Source organism: Pempheris klunzingeri, chromosome 3, assembly GCF_042242105.1.
Source record: "Pempheris klunzingeri isolate RE-2024b chromosome 3, fPemKlu1.hap1, whole genome shotgun sequence".
Lineage (NCBI taxonomy): Eukaryota > Metazoa > Chordata > Actinopteri > Acropomatiformes > Pempheridae > Pempheris > Pempheris klunzingeri.
In genome coordinates, this window is record NC_092014.1 from 2,171,374 (window position 1) to 2,194,210 (window position 22,837).

At 43.8% G+C, this 22,837-nt stretch overlaps 1 protein-coding gene across 1 annotated transcript in view; it reads right to left on the reverse strand.

Moving 5' to 3' along the window:
• Positions 1 to 5,109: 5,109 nt before the first annotated feature.
• Positions 5,110 to 22,837, reverse strand: part of usp34 (ubiquitin specific peptidase 34) — a 65,816-nt gene continuing 48,088 nt past the window's right edge. Inside the window, exons 49-78 of the mRNA XM_070854762.1 lie at positions 22,688 to 22,766; positions 22,556 to 22,609; positions 22,365 to 22,460; positions 22,214 to 22,278; positions 22,056 to 22,131; positions 21,508 to 21,555; positions 21,354 to 21,419; positions 20,780 to 20,860; positions 20,194 to 20,279; positions 19,565 to 19,733; positions 18,926 to 19,000; positions 18,639 to 18,790; positions 18,396 to 18,549; positions 17,475 to 17,519; positions 17,272 to 17,376; positions 16,496 to 16,643; positions 15,075 to 15,379; positions 14,018 to 14,347; positions 12,893 to 13,050; positions 12,670 to 12,748; positions 11,862 to 11,988; positions 11,608 to 11,715; positions 10,709 to 10,813; positions 10,468 to 10,592; positions 9,731 to 9,854; positions 9,508 to 9,587; positions 9,248 to 9,388; positions 7,991 to 8,131; positions 7,437 to 7,593; positions 5,110 to 6,789 (exon numbers count right to left, since the gene is read on the reverse strand). Coding sequence (XP_070710863.1) covers positions 6,053 to 6,789; positions 7,437 to 7,593; positions 7,991 to 8,131; positions 9,248 to 9,388; positions 9,508 to 9,587; positions 9,731 to 9,854; positions 10,468 to 10,592; positions 10,709 to 10,813; positions 11,608 to 11,715; positions 11,862 to 11,988; positions 12,670 to 12,748; positions 12,893 to 13,050; positions 14,018 to 14,347; positions 15,075 to 15,379; positions 16,496 to 16,643; positions 17,272 to 17,376; positions 17,475 to 17,519; positions 18,396 to 18,549; positions 18,639 to 18,790; positions 18,926 to 19,000; positions 19,565 to 19,733; positions 20,194 to 20,279; positions 20,780 to 20,860; positions 21,354 to 21,419; positions 21,508 to 21,555; positions 22,056 to 22,131; positions 22,214 to 22,278; positions 22,365 to 22,460; positions 22,556 to 22,609; positions 22,688 to 22,766 — 4,216 coding nt within the window. The 3' untranslated portion in view covers positions 5,110 to 6,052. The remainder of the gene's footprint in view (positions 6,790 to 7,436; positions 7,594 to 7,990; positions 8,132 to 9,247; positions 9,389 to 9,507; positions 9,588 to 9,730; positions 9,855 to 10,467; positions 10,593 to 10,708; positions 10,814 to 11,607; positions 11,716 to 11,861; positions 11,989 to 12,669; positions 12,749 to 12,892; positions 13,051 to 14,017; positions 14,348 to 15,074; positions 15,380 to 16,495; positions 16,644 to 17,271; positions 17,377 to 17,474; positions 17,520 to 18,395; positions 18,550 to 18,638; positions 18,791 to 18,925; positions 19,001 to 19,564; positions 19,734 to 20,193; positions 20,280 to 20,779; positions 20,861 to 21,353; positions 21,420 to 21,507; positions 21,556 to 22,055; positions 22,132 to 22,213; positions 22,279 to 22,364; positions 22,461 to 22,555; positions 22,610 to 22,687; positions 22,767 to 22,837) is intronic.

The following is a 22,837-nucleotide window of genomic DNA, read 5'->3' on the forward strand; positions in this document are numbered from 1 at the left end:
CAATAATGTGACTTTCCTCGTCACGCTCACAGACTCTCACTGGAGGATCTCAGCTGGTAAATCTGGGGCCACTTACAGCTGCTTTATATTCAGCTGGACGGCTCCATCGACAATAATACAAAACTATTTACTAGCTGAACGTAGTAGGAAGTTACTAAAGCTGTAAAAGTAATAATTCTAGTGAAGGAAAAACTTAAAAAAAAGTAGTTTAGTAGAAGTGTAAAGTCCCAGAGGAGCCCGGAAACATATTTTATAACTGGTGTTCACACTACGAGCGACAAAGCTACAAAGCTACAAAGCTACAAAGCTACAGCTCGCTGCGTGTTGCTCCACAGACTCATGTCCCAAATTAATTTACCTGTAACAGCTAGTAAACACTAGAGATGTGATGTTGACGAACGAGTCGAGTCTTTTGAACGGCTCTTTTAAGTGAACGATGAGAACCGATTCACAGTTGTGAGTCGTTCTTATATGCAAATTCCCCGCGCTGCCTTCATGTGTCACCTGTGTGCCCCACGAGTCTGAGTCGTCCACGCTGCCTTCACCTGAACGACTAATGACATCTCCGAGTCTGAGTCGTCCGCAGCACGGTGCATTCACCTGAACGCAGCTACAGATGTGCAGCATCAGGGGAGGAGATATTAGTGAGCGACGCCCGACTGGACTGAAGAGATTTACATTTACCGCTGGATCAATGAGCAGGAGATATTAAGGACTGAAGAAAAGTAAAAATATATGATGGAAAAAAAAAATTATAAAAAATATATATATATACACACACACACACACACACACACATATACATATACATATATATATGTATATGTATATGTATGTATGTGTGTGTGTGTATATATATATATATATATGTATATGTATATTCTTATTTATTATTTTCATATTTTTTCTGTATTGTTAAAATGTTCATGTGAGTAAAATTTTGCATGGAAGTTATCTGCAGCCTGCATAGTTTTTATTGAGCCACAAAGTTTTTTAGGTGAAGGGAAAATTCAAAATAGTGATCAAAGCATGTTGGTACGGCACCATCTTATGGAGCGATTCCACTGAAAACACAAGCCAAATGAAATTATAATCAATATTTCAGAATAAATATGTAGAAGTTTGAATTATTCTGAACCAAATCTTATTTTACAACTGCTGCCAGTGATTGTTTCCTTGATGAAAACAAGTTTCCCCTGGTTGACTTCTTGTAAATAAATAAATAAATATAAGAACGAGTCGGCTCCTGAAGATCCGGCTCCCTTCAAAGAGCCATGAATCCTAAATCTCTAGTGAACACAGAAGCTAACGTTAGCATCACAGCATCACTGCTGGAGAGCATTTAAAAAATGTAAAAGATAAATAATAAAGATCTGTAAGTCTCATTAAATAAAGAAATGAATCCTCACTGACTGACCGACCAATCGTGTTGGAGCTCTTGTGTCACCTGACCTCTCCCTCCTCCTCCGGCAGGAAGCTGCGGAGCCAATCGGCGGCCGTGAGCGCCGAGCTCGCCCAGCTGTTCGGGGACGGCCTCCACTTTGACGTGGTGACGGAGCCTCAGAGCCCCGAGTCCGACCAGACGGTGGCCATCGCTCTGGGCGTCATGTTGGCGCTGAGCATGCTGGGATTGATCGTTACCGTCAGCCTGATCATCAGGTGAGACCAGACAGTATGAATATAATATTATAAGATCAATGCAGTTTAATCTTCTGTTAATCAACTAATCCAATGATTATTTCAAGTCTGAATTAATTTGAGCTCAAACTGACTCAATTTCTGCCATTTTATTTAAAATCACTACGAGTCCAAGAAAAGTCCGACCTCCTCGGCCCCCCAGAGGTCATTTAAACACAGGAAGGTCACCCGCCCCTACAAAATAAAACAACCTTTAGTTTACACACAGTTTTTTTTCAGTGAACAAAGACGATTTTAGACTTTAGAGATTTTCCTGATTTCTGACTTCTGCTTCCAGTATTTAGACTCTCCATGTTAGATATGATTTGCAAAACTTTTATTTTGTTTTTTTTAAATATTTGTATCACAAAAAAGTTGGAAAAACTCACAAAAAATGACTCAAGTGGGTTTTTCAAAATTGAAAGATACAAAAAAAACTATTGAAACTGAGTGAATGAAAAGAAGAGATCCAGATTCTAACCAGCTGATTAGAGTCTGTGTGAATAAACTGATCTGAACTGGGACTGAATCCTTCTTCTTTATAGCTTCAGTCTGTTTTTTAACACATCTCATCAGGATGAAGGAAGTTTAAAACGTCGTTGTGTGTTTTCGACCCTCTCAGGTTCAAGATGTCGCAGAAACATCCAGCTGATTCTGACAAGGAGACTTTTGACATCAACCTACACGACGAAGGCTACACGTGAGTCCTCTGAAACCTTCCTCGTGTTAAAAATGTCGTCACAGCTTTTCACCTGAAGCCCGTTTTTCATTTTGAAATCCCGTTATGTTTCCAGGAACAGGTGTGAGAAGACTCCTGACACTCCTGAACAGGTAAAAGATAAAATATGTCGGTCTGAGACTCGTTTTAGAAACTTGTCACCATATTGGTTGAAATTCTCGTAACAACAAATGATTGTTCGACAAAAGAAGAAGAAAATCTGGTGTCGCAGGACCGAATGAAACGCTGCAGGTGTCTTCCAGCGGGGCTAAAGCTGAGCGACAGACAGTCCAGACAAAATTAGAGCTGCTGCTCAGCGACAGCCTGTCATTTAGCGAGCCGACGGCACGAAGCTCCGCCTCCGAGCTAAAGCTAACGCTACGTTCATCACAGGTGTTTATGTGATTGGAGGCTGTTAATCTGTCGGACAGAAAAACTGAAGCGGTCGTCATCCCTTCCTAGTTCCTCTAATGCTACGGACTCTGCCTTTAAGTACTCATGCTGCTGTTACATTAATGTGTTTGTCACCTTTTGCTGCTGTCGATGTTTAAGGTTGAGCTCATTTTAACTCCTTTATTATCCCGTTGGGTAGCTTCATCTACAGCAGTGCATCATGGGATATGAGATAGTCATGTGAGAGCCACAAATCTCGAAACAGAGAAACTGTTTTCAGCTCAGAGCTTTTTTTCTTTTTCCAGCTGATCCAAGAAGGTTTGAACCTGTTTGAAGTTTCTTTACGTCCTTCAGTTTAACAGTTTAACAGTTCAAACATTCACCATCAGCACACTGAAGAAGAAACTGTTCTTCAGCTGCAGCTTTGTGTTTCAGAGGCCGAAGGACGAGCACAAGTGGACGGACGATGACATCTGGACGGTGAAGACGGACAGTAAGGCTGTGACATTTAAACAGGAAACGCAGACGGACAACAGACAGAAAGACGACGGACAGACAGACGACGACGACGACGACGACGAAAGCCACACGTCTTCTCTCTGATTGGAGCGACTGTCCGGAGTTTTGACTGAGTTTAATTAAACCCCATGAACACATTAAAGGTGCTGCTCAGAAACAAGAATCAGAACCGGTAACAGATTTAAGCAGCGATGTGTCTAATTCTGCTTGTTTGCTGATTTATTTATTACCGACGCAGCAGCCGAAGCTCAGACGTGTCTTTTTTTAAAACATTTCGAACATCGATCATTTTAAATGCTATTATTTCTGGAACACGGCTTTGTTGAACAGTCTGTTGGTCAGTTAACAGTAACACTATAACAGACTTTGATTGCAGATGCAATAAAATCACTTAAATTAATATTTTCTGTCAAATTATAGGTTTCTTCAGAGCGAAGCTGTGTAATAATGTGCAGCGTTATTAGAGAATACATCATTAAAGTGCTAGCTAGCGTTAGCTCCATTAACATGAACTGGAATTAGCTGCAGCCTTTAGCGACAGTTAGCAGGAGGCTAACATAGCAAATCTGAAGGGATGTTTGTAGAGCAGCCAATAGGAACACTCGCTCTCTCTGAGGCGACCTGTGATTGGACAAAGTCTCCTGTCGCCGGGTAGATTTACTAAAGCCTGAAAACGGCCCAGAGAAGCAGCAGGAGGCCAGTTTTCTGTCAGACCTCTTTAATCACAACATGATGAGAGTATTGTGGGATTTTTGCTTAATAACTTTAAAAATAATCTGCCTGCTGCAGCTTTAATCACAAATTAACGATGTCCAGATTAAGTTATTCCACGTACAGCAGACACCAGAGCAGCTGACTTTGTTTTTAAAGCATTTTATTTTCTAAATTTAAGGCTAAACAACCGTCTATACAAATGATTCGTGTACAGGATTTAATTTGGAAGCAGCTAAAACTCTCCGACTGCACGTCACTCAGATTTCTGCGGTTTTGAATTCAAGTTTCGATCGCGGACAAAATGTTTCTGAGCGAACGCGTCTGAGCTGCTGCTGATCGGTCCGAGCGTCAGTTCACTTCTGGTGTGTAAAACGTTAAAGCGGAATTAGAATTTAATGCAAATCAGATCTTCAGATGTCTTCAGATGAACACGCGGCTTTACTCTTTTTTATTCTTTCTTTCTTTGCACTTTATTAGCGAACATGTGAAGCAACACGTTTACATCAAACTGCCAAACAAACGATAAGAAAAGCTTTTGAATTTTATCCGTTTGGATTTTTTTTCTTCAAAACTATGAAATAAAAACTGGAGGAACAAATAAAAAACTTCACAGGCTCCTGTTGTTTGTGGATCCATGATTCCAGATGTGTTCGTCCGATCGGAGGGTTTGAACTCTTCTTTTTATGGGATTTTAAATCAATTTTAGTTTATAACTTTGACACAATGTCTTCTGATTTAACTCTTTGTTAATATTACTTATTATTTTTCGTCTACCTGTTTGGTAACTTACATGTTTTGTGCCTGTTGGCGCCTCAGAAACACCTCACAGGATTCAGTAAAGTCTGAAATAACATAAAACGGACGCTGGATATTTGTTCGTGTACGTGTTTCCTTCACTTTATCCTCCACTCAAACTTTTTAAACACACCGTGAGAGTTTAAACACACCGTACTTACACACTCAGGAGGTTTTTGATCCGTTTGGCTTCCCGTACGTCTCCGCGGTGGAAACGTCTCAAACTGAGCAGAAGAGGAGGAAAGAATGAAAAAATAACCTCACAGCTCCACATGGACTTCAGTTCATAACTCTTCATATTAAAACTGTTTTTATTAATTTATTCTCTATTAAAATAAAATCAGGAGAAAATCAGAACACAGCAGAAGAAGCGAAAAAATAAACAATAGATTATGGAATGTAGTTCACTAAAGAAAATAAAAGCTCCGGCTGGTCCAACATGGGGGCTTTATTACAACCACAGTCAAATAAAGCACCGCTTTTTATATATTCATATATATATAAAGATATTTATATATATATTTATATAGTTTTCATATACACCTTCAGGCAATGACTAGAGAGGATTCTTTACAGAATCAAGTTTCTTGTGGTTCTCTTAATTTACAGGTAAACTTAGTTTCTGGATAATTAAACCACAGAAAAAGTCAAGGCAACTTTCTTTTGCCTCGTTCATAAAGTACAAAACTGGCACAGAGGACGACCATTTTTATACACAGTAAAAATGCAATAAAATTAAATTACATACAGAGGAGACAAAAGTTCTGTAAACCTTTCCCCGTTACAGCAAATAAAATCACTTTCCAAAACAAATTCAAATCAGTATAAAACACAAAAAACAACAAAACAAAACCTTTTTTTTTTTTTTTTGCCCTTTGAAAAAAAAACAAAAACAAAATGTGCTGTAGCTTGTACGACTTTTTCTATTTTTCTTCTTTCTTTGTCAAACGAGGGGTCGGCTGTGCGCGGAGTCGCAGTTTTAGGGAGCGAAAGACGACGAGGCGGGAGCCACTGAAGCTGGAAAAAACCGACCGACTGAACATCAGCTGAAGGCAACGGACAGCAGCGCACAAACAGCAGGAGGAGGAGGAGAAGAAGAAGAAACCGGAAAACAGGAAGGAGGCTGTTTTTTTTTTTTTCCTCTGAGCAGAAGTCGGATTTCCAAAGAGAGAAAAAAAAAGAAAGAAAAACAAAACGGTTGGTTAAAGATCTCATGGCGGCTGTGAGTCGATGATGTCATGAAGAGGGCGGGCCTTTGACGGACAGTTTGGTAACTATGGCGATGGTGGCTTCCACCGTCCTGTACAGCATGTCCAGCATGTCAGGTGGGGGGCCGGCGCTCGGAAACACCTGCGAGGAGGGGGCGTGGCCGCTGCAGCCCTCTGACCCCTCCCCCGCCAGCCCAAGGGCTGATGGGAAGGCAGCGGCGTCCTCCGTGAGGGGCGGGGCCGAGGAGCCGCTCGTCTTAGCGCCCGCCTCCTTCTCTTCCTTCGCCGCCTCTGAGGCGGCGGACCTCCCCTCCCGTGGCTCCGCCTCCTCCTCCGCGCCTGTCGCCACGTGTCGCGGGGGGTCAGGCTCCTCCCCCTGCACAAAGCCCTCCCCCGCCTCCTGCAGCAGGGAGGAGGAGGAGGAGAACGAGGACGACGACGACGAAGACGCCTCCATCTTCTCCTCTTTGGGGGAGTCCGGGTGTCCGGAGGAGGTGGGCGCGGGGTCGGGGGAGGGCGGGTCCTGCTCGGTGCCGGGGTCGATCAGCGAGGAGGAGTCTCGGGTCTCCGTGTCCGAGGTGCTGGTGGGCGTCAGCGCCTCCTGGTGGTCGGGCTTCGGCTCGCCGCAGGGAGGGAGGGCCGAGGAGGAGGAGGAGGAGGAGGAAGAGGTGGAGGCCACGCAGAGCGGCGCCGCTGCATCGCCGGCTCGGTCGTCATCGCTGCTCACCCTCCGCCGCTTCACCGGGGTCGCCCCTTCATCCTCGGCTGACACACACACACACACACACACACACACACACAGACACACACACAGACACACAGACACAGACACACACACAGACACACACACACACACACACACACACACACACACACACACAGACACATTAAAGGTTCAGTTCACCTAAATTACAAAAACAGCCTGTTTCAGTGAAGCAGTGTTTTGTTTGTTCAGGTTTTCACAGGAGGATTAAGAAAAACTCTTAAAGGGCCAGTTCACCCAAATGTGACTAGTTGGAGGAGAAACGAGTCCTCTGATGTGACCGAACCAACCCGTTGCCGTGGATACACGACCAAAATCACCTTTTAATAACCAAAGCTGTTTAAAATGAGCTGGTTGTCTGACAGGTTTTAATCAGACGGACCAAACATTTTGGAAACGGTCACTGGGTCACATGACTGAACCAGGAAGTTCAGTATCTGTCACTGAAATTCAAGGATGAAGCTGTAAAGGGACATTTCCAGAATATTTCAAAGGCCTGTGACACCTGAAGGTTTAAATATCTGGAGACTATGTGTGTGTGTGTGTCTGTGTGTGTGTGTGTGTGTGTGTGTGTGTGTGTGTGTGTGTGTGTGTGTGTGTGTGTGTGTGTGTGTGTGTGTGTGTGTGTGTGTGTGTGTGTGTGTGGTACCTTTGGCCTTGTGGTCCTTGGCCTCCAGCTCCAGAGTGCTGCGCTGCTGGACACAAACACGACAGCGGCCCAGCAGCTCCTGCAGGGCGGGGCAGAGGGCCGGGTCGACGGCCTGGGGGGGCTGGACGGACAACAGCAGCACCAGCGCCCTCAGGTCCTGGAGGGGGGGGGGGTAAAAACGATGCTATGAAAATAATCCAGATCAAACTAGATCATAAACAGAATCAATAATCCAAAGAAAGCAGAGAAACGTTCTGGATCCTTTTACTTCTCCGACTTGATTCTCCCTTTAATCGCATTGTTTACTGGTTAATGTGAAGTTTTCTACGACTTTCTGCGACAAAGAGGTTGAATTTTCACGACGTGTGAAGTTAAAGAAAAGAAAAACTGCTTCAGATCAGATTCAGACTCCACAGACAATCAGTGGAAACTAGATTTAAGAAAAGTGACAAACTGACTTTATAACTGAGTCTGTCTGTCTCTCTGAGTGTCTCCCTCCCTCTCTCTCTCTCTCCCTCCCCCCCTCTCTCTCCCTCCCCCCCTCTCTCTCTTACAGCGTTGAGCAGGCCGCTCGTCTTGCTCAGCTCCGCTCTGTGAGCCACCAGCTCCGGCTGCAGGCTGCTCTGCTCGCTCAGCAGGTTCGTCACCAGGACGCCGATCAGGTTCGAACAGCTGGGACCAGACAGCACCTGGACCTGCACACACACACACACACACACACACAGACACACAGACACACACACACACACACACAGACACACAGACACACACACACACACACACACACACACACACACACACACACACACACAGACACACACACACACACACAGACACACAGACACACAGACACACAGACACACAGACACACAGACACACACACAGACACACAGACACACACACAGACACACAGACACACAGACACACACACAGACACACAGACACACACACAGACACACAGACACACAGACACACACACAGACACACACACACAGACACACAGACACACAGACACACAGACACACACACAGACACACACACACACAGACACAGACACAGACACAGACACACACACACACACACACAGACACACACACACACACAGACACACAGACACACACACAGACACACACACACACACACACACACACAGACAGACACACACAGACACACACACACACACACACACACACACACACACACACACACACACACACACACACACACACACACACACACACACACACACACACACACACAGACAGACACACAGACACATTTAAAGAAGTACTCAGATGTTTTGTTGCTGTGTTCTGTAGAAAAATATAAATGTGATCATTTTCTTTGAAGTAAATCAAAGGAAAACTCTGGTCCATTTAAACTCGGGCCAATTTCTTTACATATTTTGGCGTCTAAATGATGAATAATAATAATAATAATAATAATAATAATAATCTTTACTGTTTAAACTGTTCAAATGAGCTTCACAGAGGCAGAAAAACAAACAGGGACGAGTCATAAAACAAAGGAAAACTGATAAAAAGACATTTGTGTATAAAAAACGTCTAAATTCAAACTAAAATGTAAAATAAGGGGGTTATGATAAATGACAGGTTTCTTTCTCTGTGTGAAACATTTCATCACTAACAATAATAACATTGTTTTTCATTCTCACTTCTTAATTTGACCTTTTCATGCTTCTGCTGTAGCTGTTTAAAATCCACAGTTTGTGAATAAAGTTGTGCTGGTTTGAAACAAACAAACGTGCTGTAGAGTGAGTAATAAAGGCTCGATGTGTGTGAGTGTGTCACCTTGTGCAGGAAGCAGGTGAGGAAGGAGTACGCCACGTTGTTGTTGAGAAACGTCCTCTCGTCCATTAGGATGCACTTGATGTACTCGCTGAAGGCCGGATCCTCACACAGCAGCTTCACGCACGTTTTGGCCAGAACGGACTGAGAGAGAGCAGAAAGGACAGCGGCGGTAAAAAAGGAGCGGCGCTCGGCGTCCACGGGGCGTGATCAGGTGATCAGGTGATCAGGTGATCAGGTGATCTGGTGATCTGGTGACTCACCTGTGACTGACAGAGCTCCGTCCACAGTTTGGGGAAGAGAGCGAGGTGCAGAGGGAGTCCTTCATACGCTATCAGCACACCTGGGGGAGGCAGAGGGGGTTTAGCACTGTGTCTGTAGGACGGACAGACAGACGGACAGACAGACAGACAGACAGACAGACAGACAGACAGACAGACAGACAGACAGACAGACAGACAGACAGACAGACAGACAGACACGTACTCAGTTTGACGAGTGTGTCGGTGAACTTCTCGCAGTTGATGGCGACTCGACACAGCAGGTGGATGAACTGGTGGTAGGACAGGAAGTAATCCAGCAGCATCCGGTCGTACACCTCGTCTTTACCCTGAGAGAGAGACAGACAGACAGACAGAGAGAGAGAGAGAGACAGACAGAGAGACAGGGAGAGAGAGAGACAGACAGAGAGAGAGAGAGACAGTGAGAGAGAGAGAGAGACAGACAGAGAGACAGGGAGAGAGAGAGACAGTGAGAGAGAGAGAGAGACAGAGAGAGAGACAGACAGACAGACGTTAGGAAAAAAGGATGGAAGGACGACGTAGAGCCGCAACAATTACTTTGTTAATCTGAAAATGATTTATTGATTAACTGATTAATCGGTGACGTCTTCAAATGTGCAAAAAGGAAGAAGTGGAACCATCAAAGTTCCTCTTGAAGCAAAAAACAATCAGTAGATTATCAGTCGGTAATCAAAATATCTGCTGATCAACTAAATCAGTTCATCAGTGAATCATTTCCACTCTAGAGGGAAATAAAGTTCAGCTGTGGTCCAGATTTAATTCATTCAATTCAACAAACAGCACAAACACACTTGATACAGGAAACCTGGAAAGACCAGACAGGTCATGTGACAGGGGCTTAAAGGTCATGTGACCGAGCCTTAGGGGTCATGTGACGGGGCTGTAAAAGGTCATGTGACAGGGGGTTGCAGGTGAACATACCTTGCTGCTCTCCACCATGGAGGGCAGCAGACACATGTTGAGCTCTGGTCTCGGAGGTCGGATGTTGTTCTTGGCTCCCATCAGCTTGATGTTCTCTCTGCAGGGCAGGTAGGGGCCGAACGACACTGAGGACAGGAGAACTGTACGTGAGGTTTGGACGAGTACACATTTAAAAAGATCACTTAAACAAGGTAATGGAAGCTGTGAGGAGGAGGAGGAGGAGGAGGAGGAGGAGGCTCACTGGGGATGTTGCTGTGGTGGTAGGTGCAGTGGTTGTGCTGGAGGAAGGGGACCAGCGTGTGCAGGAAGTCGTGTGGACTCAGCAGAACGAGTTCTTTCAGCACGTCTGCAGGAACCAGAACAAAGAACACAACACGTTACAGAGAACCTGTAAAGTCACTTTACTCAGTTTAAAGAAGAACTCCAGTACTTTGAAACCATTTTTACATACATTAGTATCTAAATGACGAGTGGGTACAAACAGTAGATCACCTCAGCTGGCAGCTACTAAACAGGCTGCAGCAGATCCTTTAGGTCCACTGCACCATCAAAAGTGCTTGTTTTAGCCACTGTGACATCGCTCACACCAGACTCCACTGATAAAAACTGTGATTTTACCTGGCTTTTTTTACCCTGTCTACGAGTTTTTACCAACTGTCTGCCTGCTTTACATGCTGGGGAGCCGAAGACAAATGTCCACCCTGGTTGACAGTAAAAATATCTTTTATTCTATTCTATCTGAACAAACCCCTTAAAACACCAAAGTCACAAAAGGTCAAATGTTCCACCAGGTATAATCCTTGTTTTTATGAATGTAGTCTGGTGTGTGTGACAAATTAAAAAAAAAAGTTTTAAAAAAGTTTTAATTTGTATAAGTTTTGCTACATCTGGCATTTTTGTGCAATTTATTGCTCACGGTTTGTTTATCTTAAACATATAAAACATAAACATATCAACTGATGATGTAGAGGTGTATGTATCACATATGATGCACTTGGCGTTAAAGGGTCGACTTACTCATAAAAAGAACAACTCAAAATGATCACATTTATATTTTTCTACATAACGCAGCAACAAAACTTCTGTAAATGTTTTAAGTGTGTGTGTGTGTGTGAGAGAGTGTGTGTGTGTGTGTGTTACCCAGGCAGGCGTTGCGGAGCTCAGGCGGGCTGTAGGAGTTGAGGAGTGTGAGCAGCTTGTGGGCAAAGTCGATCCTCTCCTGCCACTGGATCAGAGCCTGCTTCACATCTGGAGGACGGGACAGAGACACGTTCAGGCCTTCGTATCTAAACCATGCTGTGCTGTGCTGTGCTGTGCTGTGCTGTGCTGTGCTGTGCTGTGCTGTGCTGTGCTGTGCTGTGCTGTGCTGTGCTGTGCTGTGCTGTGCCGCTCACCTTTGCGCTGCAGGTACGGCCGCGTGGCCTTGAGCACCGACAGGAAGATGGAGAGCAGCTCCACCAGGTCTCCGGTGACGTGGCACGCCGTCGCCTCGTGGTACATCATGTGCAGAGTGTTGAAGGACTGCAGAGGACAGAGAGCGCCGGTTATTCACCACATCAGAGCGTCTGCTTACAGTCACAATCTTATTTAATCGACTTTGATAGACTTCAGCATGAAGCATCCAATGTTGGGCTTCATTAAAACCCTTCAGAGGTTCATCTTTAGTACATGAACACAATACGTTTTAAATCCTCCTCTTCCTTTACTTCTTAATGGGTCTTTTCCGTATATCTCATTATTCTGACCATCGTGGAGCATTAATTGTGTTAATAAAAACTAAATAACGTCATTAAAAAACCAAAAACCAGACTGAAACGTAGTTTAAGGAGTAAAAACTTTAGAATATTTGGGGTTTTTTTGTCGAAAAACTGAGATTCTTCTTCAGACTCACGACAAAGAAACTGAGGTGTGAAACATTAGGTTGTGTTTTAAGTAAGGCGGGTCATTAAGGTGGTGTCACAGTGACACTAAACACATTAAATATTAGTCCACTGATTAAAACTAGACTTAAACAGTGATGGTTTAGTCGCCTTAAACCTCATGAGGTTGATTAAATAAGATCTAACATCAGTAAATCTAAGCGGTCAGACTCGCATCACGCCGGCCTGAAGCTACGCTGCTTGTTTCATTTCAACATCTGATGGTTTTTCTGTGTTTGACTTAAGGAGGAGATCCTGATCCTGATCCTGATCCTGATCCCACCTCTGTCATGAGGATGAGTCCTCTGTTGAAGACCACCAGCAGTCGGTCCTCGTCGTTCTCCAGCAGAACCCTGAAGGCACTGAGAGGAACAACGAAACCAGGCGTCAGGATTCAGACAATAAGCCGGACGGACGTCCAGATGTTAAAGACACCTCCTCATCTGCACGTGTGTGTTAGCGTGCGTGTGTGTGTGTGTGTGTGTTAGCGTGTGTGTGTGTGAGACCTGATGAGCGTGGTCCAGCAGGAGCGTCCGTCCAGGCAGCGCAGGTAGCAGCTGATGGTCGTCTTCTTGAACTGTTTGATGTCCTCCAGCTCTTCTTCTCTCATGTCGGCTCGCTGCGCCACGAACAGCTGCATCAGGTTGAACAGCTCCTCCACCGCCTGCAGGGGGCAGCACACACACACACACACACACACACACACACACACACACACACACACACACACACACACACACACACAATACATCATATAATACAATAATAATAATCATCTTTACTTGTACAGCACTATTTAAACTTTAAAACAAAAAAGGGACAAGTCGTAAAATCGTCAGGTTTTAAAAGAAAACAGAATAAAAAAATGTTTGTGTGTCTAAAAATCACTGCAATGGAGGAAACAGGCGTCTTAAGAGTAAAGTAAAACTAAAATGTAAAACGAGGGAGGCTCTCTGACGACTATCTAATTTACAATGCGGCCAAATTAGAATTCAATTAGTCACGTTATATTTTGAACGTCTGATCACAAACTTCGCTGTAAATAATTCATACGTGAACGGGGGTCAGTATTAGTATTAGTTTATATTTACATGTACCACATGACAGCTAGCCCCCACTGTCGTACCTGGGATCAAGCATCCCTTCATTTCATTATATTCATTAAATTTATCATTAAAATTATCATTAAAATTTATCATTAAAATTTATCATTAAAATTATCATTACACGTCTTTAATCAGACCACATCATCCATTCAGACATGTTTTATAAAGAACATTTTAAAGTGTTTTTCTGCCTCCTGTGTCCCGTTTAGCATAAAAGGAGCTCGATTCTCTTCACGGCTTCTGATCACGTGTGCATTTTTTGTAATCAATCAAATTAGAAAGCTGCCGTTTTTAAACTAATTCGATCAGTTTTGCTTTTGTTCAATGTTCTCGGCAGTGGACCTGGATGGAAAACACACCTCCCTGTGAATAAACCTGATCTTGAAACCCCCCAAAAATAAGATTAGCTCATCAAAATGTTATTCTGTGTGCTCATTTAACATCTCCACACCACCACACACCAAAAACACTAACATGAACCAAAAGAACAGTCAGAATCATAAACAGAAGAGCGGCTCCACCCACCCCTGGATACTGGCTGGCGTGCGGCGTCAGGTTCTTGAAGGCCCACTGGATGTTCTGGTGCGAGGCGAGCTGCCGCGTGAAGGCGGGCGACTGCTCGCAGCACATGCGCAGGATGCCGTAGTAGGCGGGCAGCATGCCGCGGTTGAAGAGCACCACCTCCTGGTCGTCGTGGTCGGCCAGGATGTAGTTGAAGGCGATGTTCTTGGTCACCACGGGGTTCTGCACCACCAGGCGCACGTTCTCGGGGCAGTCCACGCACATGTTGTACCAGAAGGACAGCAGCGCCTGCTTGTTGTGGTTGGTGGCGATGGCCGGCTCCGACAGTTTGGGCTGGAGGAGAGACGAGAAACTGACAGTCAGGAACTGCAGCTAACAATCAGCTGATGAAATGAGACATGTTTCATGTTTGTTAGGGCTGTATGTGCCTCTTATTCAGGGTCTTTGTTGTCTGACTTCACTATTCTGCTTGTTTTGTGTCATTTAATCAAACCGAAGGCTCGAACTTTTCTGACAGGTTTGAGTGAAACGTTGTGTTAATGGTGGAGTTTAACATTATTATTATTATTATCTTATTATTATTATTATCATCTTATTATTATTATTATCTTATTATTATTATTATTATTATTATCTTATCATGTGTTTCTGGTTGATTGGAATAATTCTCCTGTAAATATTAATCTCATCGCCAACTAGTTTGGCAGTTGTCGACTCATTTATGCGCTTTTTCAAGCAAAAATACAACAAATTCACAGTTTCAGCTTCTCAAATGTGCAATTTTGCTGCTTTTCTTGGTTGTTTTTTTTTTTTAATATTAGATTTAATATTTTGGGGTTTTGTGGTTTTTACTGTTTTCTAATGTTTTGTAGACCAAATGATAAACAACAAATAGATTATTTGGAGACATAAATAACTGTTAGATGCAGCCCAAATCAAAATGCTGATTAAATTGTTTCTTTAAATGTCTGAGGGAGTGGAAATGTTTCAGCGTGAGGATTAACTGAACTGAGTTCAGAAGCATCTTGTTCTCCTGTCAGAATGATAAAGAAGGACGGACCTGGAAGAGGTTCCAGAGGTCCATGAAGTATCCAGAGAACATGAGCTTCTCCGTCTTGGAGATGAGGCAGTAGGTCATGAAGCTGAAGTACTGCACCAGCTTGGTGGTGCCGTGAACGCTGGCGTCCACGTAGAGCTTGGCGCGGCCCAGCAGCCCCAGCAGCAGGTTGTAGACCTGGTGGAGGACCACGGTGGTGTCGGGCGACAGCGGCAGCTCCCGGGTCGGCAGGTGGAGGGAACGCGTGGAGCGAAACATCTGGCGGAAAGAGTTGCTGGGGATGAGGGAGACGAGGAGGTACGCCGCCGCTGGAGGGAGGAGAGAGAGAGACGGGTTCTGTTTCATTTCATTTTCATTGTCTTTGTTTCTTTCTAAAGGCTCCGTGGGCTCATTCACTCATAGTGACAACAATACCAGGAGGTTCTGGTCCGGTTCTGATGGACTAAGAGGGTTTGTACTATCCTAATAAACTAAAACAAAGATGCAAACGATGAAGTAAAAACAGGGTGAATTGATTTAATCTGGTATAATAATGTCTAATAAATCTTTTATACTCTTATATTTATCTACTGGTGCAAAATAAAGTGACTGAATTTAATTAAAAATAAAAGAGAAAACCAGGTTTATCATATTGTATCACTGTAAACAAGTAATCCATTATTTTCTATATTAGAACACCTCAGAGTGCATTATGGGTGTTTTTACCACAGCCACTCACCAAAGGAAACTTCATTTATATTCATCTATATCTATATTTGGCTGGTGTCGGTTCCTGGTGAATTACATGAGTCATAAGTAATCTGACAATGTGATTAACATAATATTACATTTGTTCAGGCGGCAAATGGAGCCGCCAGTGTAAAGTGAGCAAAGTCCAGCCTGGTAACAACGGATCAAACTACACAAGCAGACAAACCGGAGACGTTTTATCCACTTTACACGAGACCGAAGCAAACAGATGAGCTGGTGGAGCAGACCTGCTGAGGTCGCCCACCTCTGTCTGAGGTCTATAGGACACTCACTGAAACACTTAGGAATTCAAAATGTCAACCCCCGACCATCACTGGTGCTCATTACAAGACTTCTTTTGACTTTAGTGAGTTTTTTCAAAAATAAATTCAATGTTATGGTGAAAATCGAGGTCAGTGAAGTCACCATATGTGGTTTCTTGCCCGTCTGTCATGTCGACTGACTGAGCCTAGTCCCCTAGTTACCTCTGAAGTTCTTTTTTTCATGTTAAACTCAAGTAGAAGAAGGTTATTTCCTTCACTGCCTCTCATTATGCTCAGTCAGGTCACTTTATAATCCACTAGCCCATCTAGACTGGTTTTTAAATCATTCTAACGTCCCTCTTTAAGCTTCAGTCAGGCTTGCTGTGAGCTCCTCTCCAGTCCGATTCAATCACAGGCCGTCGGCGCTCTTACATGTGCGGACTCGGGGGTAGTTGTGGGCCAGCAGGAAGCGCTCCACCCAGTTCTCCATGTTCTGCAGGACCCAGCTGTGGGCCAGCTTGTTCCTGGGGGTCTGGACAGCCAGCCAGTCCAGACACTGAGACGGGTTGTACTCGATCACCTGACGGCACGGACACAAACGCACATGAGACACTGCCGGGAGCGGGAGAGTTAAACCTCCTGCCGTTACTCAGCTCGTTGATCTGCAGCCGCTCGCTGGATGGACGTCAGTGGAGCTACGGGGGAAAGTCTAAAAGAGCTGAAGCTGACTCTGTAGAATAATCTACCAGGAAACTTCCACCTGCAGACACTGACATTTTAGCAGGTGTTTGAACATCACACTCAAGAAACGTTTCATGAACAAAGTAGACATTTCAAACTGGAAAGTTAACTGCTGTGTGCCTTTTTTAATCTCTTATCTTTAGTGAGCTGCAGGACGTCTGTGCAGCCAGTTTGTTCTGGTAAAAAGACCTCTTTTATTTCAAGAGACATTCGGGATTAATATCTTTTCTTCTGAGTGGAAAGTTGCTAAAATAAACTCAAGAAGCAAAAACTATTTTCCCTGATTAACACACAGAACTAAGCTCGGTCCATTATTGTGCTCAAGCATCTAGAAGAAGGTAGAAAATAAGCTGATGGTCCTGACTTCACTGCTGCAAAAACAAAACAAAAATCAATACAAGTGAAGATAAAAGCTTCACTTTAAAGATGTTAGGGCATTAAAACCAGGAGCATTTGAAGGATCTCACCTCCCAGATTCTCTGGAGGATGTAGGAGGCGAAGGAGGGCATCCCCGGCGGCCCGCCAGCAAACTCCATCAACATGGTGAGCAGCTTGAAGAAAGGGTTGGCAGCCTGCCGGAGGGAGGAGGAGAAACATGAGAACATTAACTGTTGATGAGGCACAGAAGACGACTGATGTGTTTTCAGAGCTCCATCTCTGTCCTGCTTACCTCCGGAGTCAGCTTTGCGATGGAGGTGAAGAGCATCGACACAATCTGTCAGGACAAGAGTCGCACGTCAGTTTTAAGAGAAGTTATTTTTTTAGTTTTACTGCTGTTTGTCTCTGTGCCACTAAAAAAGAAAATCAATAAAACAGCAAGAACAGTAAGATGTAATATGACAACTGTGAACTCTGAGGTTTTGTCATTTAAATCTGGAAGTTAAACTGTTTTAAAAGAGCCGAAACATTTTATACTTTTAAAGTATCTCACTATTTCTGTGTACGTTTATTAGGCAGAAGAAACATCCAAACACAAACTTTTCCACAAAATTTCTCCTCAAATAACATCTGAATAATAAAGTCTAAAGAAAAGTAAAACAGGATAATATATCCATTTCCTCTTTTACTGTTTAGAACACTAAATGTTAGTTACATGAAACATTCAAGACGTCCAAAGTTTGAATCTTAAAGTGTATAAAATGACCAAATGATTGCAGACATGATTCCTTCTTCCTTCAAACATGCTGGTGAATGATAAAAACTGCCTCATCGTCAAAAAAAAAAACAATCAAAGCAAAGCAAAATGTACCAGGTCGGTTGTTCTCATTTCAAAGAACGACATCACTCGACTGCTTTTTGTTGTTGAAAAATCAAACCAACCAGTTCAGAGTAAAACAACGACAGCAATAACTCCTTAAATCAGTGAGTTGCAGTGAAAAGGCAGCAGTTAAACTGTATTTCACACTATGATGGTTAATTAGCAGAAGCACTCACATCCAGACACAATAAATCTGAGATGCCGGACAGAATCAATGGGGGGAAACAGAAAAATATTAATTAATTTCACATCAGTTTGGCATCTTAGGGAAAGGTGTGAATCAGAGTAATGAGTACATTTAGGCACAACCGTGAGTGCTTGTGATGAACCTACGTGCTCGGCCAGGCGGTTGTTATAGCGACAGAGGCTGAAGATGAGGTTGCAGGTCTGCCTGATGTTGATGCCGTCTCTGATGTGCTGGAAGAGGAAGGGGAAGCCTTTCCCGCCGGTCAGCGCCGCCATGTCGCTCTGGGACAGAGTCAGATGTCTGGAGGAGCAGAGAGCGAGCGTGTGAATCCTAAAAACTCAAACATCAACACTGTTCCAGCACCACACGTGTTTTTTCTGCTCTCGTACCTCTCGGAGCGCGACTGCTCCACCAGCAGGGCGATGAGAGCGATCATCTTCTCCAGAGCTGCGGGGCGATACTTCTCCTCCGCCAGAGACAAGATGTCTTCCTCCTCGTCCTCCTCCTCGCCCTCCTCCTCCGACAGCACCTCCACCTGAGGCTGAGGGACGACACTCGTCGTTCACTCCACATGTACAGATCACTAATCCAGAGGGCTACGGGCTCACACGTCACATTTAACGAGCAACAAATGGAGGAAGTGAGCGTCAAACCTCAAATCAGTGTGTTAACTTACATTTTCAGGGCCTTTGGTTCCCATGTAGAAATGCACCATGATGGAAATGGCTTGTAGTGACAATAAGAACTGACTCTGGAGACACACAAAGACAAATCATTTACAGCAACTACTTAAAAAAAAACATCTGAATTACAGGTAGAGACAACTGAATCCTAGTTATCCTTTTAAAGCACATCTGAAGAGCATCTTTTTTAACAGAGCGCTCATGTGTCTTAATAATAACTCGTGTCTGTCCCTTTAAGAAACGGAGCCAGCTTTTAGTTACGCAGGGTTTATGGGAAATGTTGTTTTTCAGCGCTCTCCGCCTGCTGTGGTCTGTAAGAAAGGTTCTAGAGTTGCTTCAGTAGCTCTGAGTGCATGAAAAGGATGAATTAGACACTCGCACTTAGAGCACAAGTGGTAGTTCCCTGTTTTCCAGCCATCTTGGAAGCTGACGAGTTTCATCACAAGCCAGAAGTGAAGGGTTGTTTTTACGGTTATTTACTTTCTATTCTCATCTATTTTAGTTTTAGTTTAATATTTATGTTATGTTATCATATTATGTTTATTTATTTATTTCAGGCTGAGAAATAAAGCTTTTAGTGAACGCTGACGTTTCTATCGAGTTATTTTTAGAGGGTGTAGAAGAAGACCGACCTCCTCCTCTCCCATCTTGGCGAACTCGTAGAGAAAGGCGAAGTACTCCGTCAGGTGTTTGCTGTGGGGCTTGACGCCGTGCTCCATGATGGACAGGAGGGTCTTGACGAAGCGAGTGACGCAGGACCGGCTGCCGATGTCCTCCACCGGACCGTCCATGTCGTCGGAGCTGAAACAGGAGGAAAGGTGAACAGGATGCAGGTGGTTTTCTCTGGACAATAATCCAGCCCGACACATTCTAGCTACAAACTGCCGCCTTAAATGCATTTTCCACTGATGTCACTGATGTGGAGCCACCAATCTTTCTCAGAGTCCAGACTGAAGGACACACTGAGTGACACACGGCTCCTGATTGGATCTCTGTCGCCACCCGATACCACGGACACAACACTGGGTTTGTGCTGCACACATCTAGTGGCACAATCACACTGACTGACTGCATTCATCCTTGAATTTGATGAGCTAAAAACATCTAAGTTAGATTTAAATGTACGTTTTCAGGCTGAGGGAAGCTGTAAGGACTCATCTCACTAACAACTGAATATTAAATATTTTCCATCCCTTCGGTCACTTTAAATCTAAACATCAAGCAGCTTGAGCTCTGATGGTGGAGCACTGAACAGCCGTACCCGTCCTCCATGCCGGGCTGCAGGTAGAGGTGAGCGTGAACCGGACGCAGCCTCTGGATGACATGAATACACAACCTCTGGAACATCTGGAAGACAGAGACAGGACGTGATTTGAAGAAAGAACTTATTAGAAACCTGTGGGGGGAGAAACGAGGCCGATAAGAGTGGGACAGGTGACCTGATGAATATTTGTTTGCTGTTTTGACTTCCCCTTGTACACTGAACCACTAACTACCTGAACCCCCCAATACAGGAGTGAAGTGATCTAGTAAATCACATTTGTGTTTTGGAAAAGTTCCTTTTTTTTGTCTTCTTCTCCAGAAAAATGTGTTAAATTAAGTTTGTGGATCAAAACCTCATTGTGTTTTACTATGTTTTCTCTCAAATCTCCTCCTGATGCACTTTATGGTTCATGTGCACCAAAGGATCTTCAGCATTGGAGAAAAAAAAAAAGAGAACTGCTTTTGTCCTGATCTACTGGAATCAATACCGCTGTCCCAAAATAATTATTAAAAACACAGAAGAGGAAAAGTGGGACAGATTAGATTACAGTGAAGTTACATCAGATGAAGATCAATGAACTCACCTGTCTGACGATCTGATTGGGGCACTTTATGAGGATCTGCATCGGCCACCAGTTGTCGTCGGCCATCCGATCCAAAAACCACTGAAACAGGAAAACAGCTCATCAGCGAACACGTTACCAACATGAGTTTATACAAGTCAGAAGTATAAAATCAGCAAATAAACTTTGCTAAACACATCTAATAATAATAATAATAATAATTCCAAGTGGCAGAAAGCGACATTAATTAAATTACGTTTAGTTTTCAGGAGGTTTTAATCAAAACATGAAGATTTTCATGTCGTTATTAAACGCCACAAGACTTGGAGCAACTTAAATCTAAATGTGTGTGTATAAAGTTCCTTCTAAAGCTTTCAGACAAATTCAACATCTTTATTTAGCATAAAAACACCAAACTTAACTATGATTTAAAAAAAATAATCATCATTATTAGGAGCTAATCATTGCATCTCAAATAACCTGAACTATGTCATAAGAGCAGAGGAAGCTTCTTGGATAAAACAACACGAGCTGTGAGAAAACATCAAAAACCGACAACACGGAGGGAAAATAAGTGTGAAAGCCGAGATCGAACCTCGCAGGCAGCCTGGCTGTTGTTGAACTGTTTGGTCAGGAGCTCGATCCACTGCAGCATGGTGGGCTGGAGGAGGAAACACGGCCGTCAGTTTGTGCGACTGCTGTCAGAAACTACGTTATTTCCTACGAGGAGGAGTGTGAGCGTGCGTTACCTTCTCCTTAGAGTGGATGAAAGTCTCCAGGACAAACGACGTGCTGAGCTGCACAGACAACAAACATTCACAGAGAAGACATGAACTTTTAGGGCTTTGTTGTGTTCAGGGACTGAATTTAGAGAGAAAAAGAACTTTAGACAGAACTAAAAACTGAAAGTTGGGAAACAAACAAGTCGCCTTCGGTCGTTTTAAACGTGACATGAAAACCTTCATGTCAGTCTAATAACTATTACTGTCATAAGTCATTTGTACTTTAAAATTAAATAGACATATTGTTGACGTATCTATGACAACAGGTCAAAGATGTTGAATTTATAGAAATAAATCAGAGAAAAGCAGCTAATTCTCCAATTTGAAGCAAAAACCAGAGAATTTCTGCACAAAAAGGATTATCACTACTTCTAAGAACCCTCAAGCAGTCAGAGGCATCTTTTATCATTATTAATATTATTAAAAAAATATTACTATTAATAAAATTTAAATGCTAATTTTGCCCCTCAAACTTCTTTTTAGTAAAAGCTGCCTGAACCTGTAGGATCTCTCACCTTGGCGGTCATGAGGGAGACGGCTTTAGGGTCTGGCAGCGTGCTCGGGATGCTGCTGCAGAGCTGCCACATGAAACTGGAAGAAGGGAAAGACAAACATAAGCAGCCGCTGAAGGTGGGAAGCGACTATAACGACGGCTAATAGATCCGATACCCACCCGAAGTAGGTGTGTTCAAATATGTTCTTATCCTGGAGAAACTGCATGTTGTCGTGCCAGATCCACTACAAGAGACGCAGACACCACAGTTTAGACTCACGTAAATGTACGAACGTCATTCAAAGTTAAACGGCAAGAAGAGTCAAAGTACCTCCAGCAGATCAGGAGAGACGTCAAAGCTGAAGTCCTTCCCGTTCTCCTCCTCCAGCTCCACTCGCTTGTAGAAGAGCATGTAGGCACTGTGTGTCTGCAGAGCCAATCAGGACTGTGTTATTACCTCCGAGACCAAACGTGGGCGTGAAACATAAGACCAGATGGTTTTTAAAAAAAAAGCCTTCTCACCTTCTCAAAAGAAAAATCCATGAACTTGTCAGTGACGGAGTCGTAGGTTTTGGTCTGAAAGATAAAAATAAATAACCGTCAGTGGAACCGAAGCGACCGGAGAGTTGATGTTTGAATATTTTCAGCTCGTACCGTCATTTCTCCGCCGAAGCACTCGGACGCCAGCTGGGCCGAGTCGAAGGGCTTCACCTCGGCGTCGTTGAACAGGTACCTGTGGGGAAGCTCAGCGTGTCACACTCACTGATTTCTGGGTAACGAAGTCCATAAAACATCATCATCGTC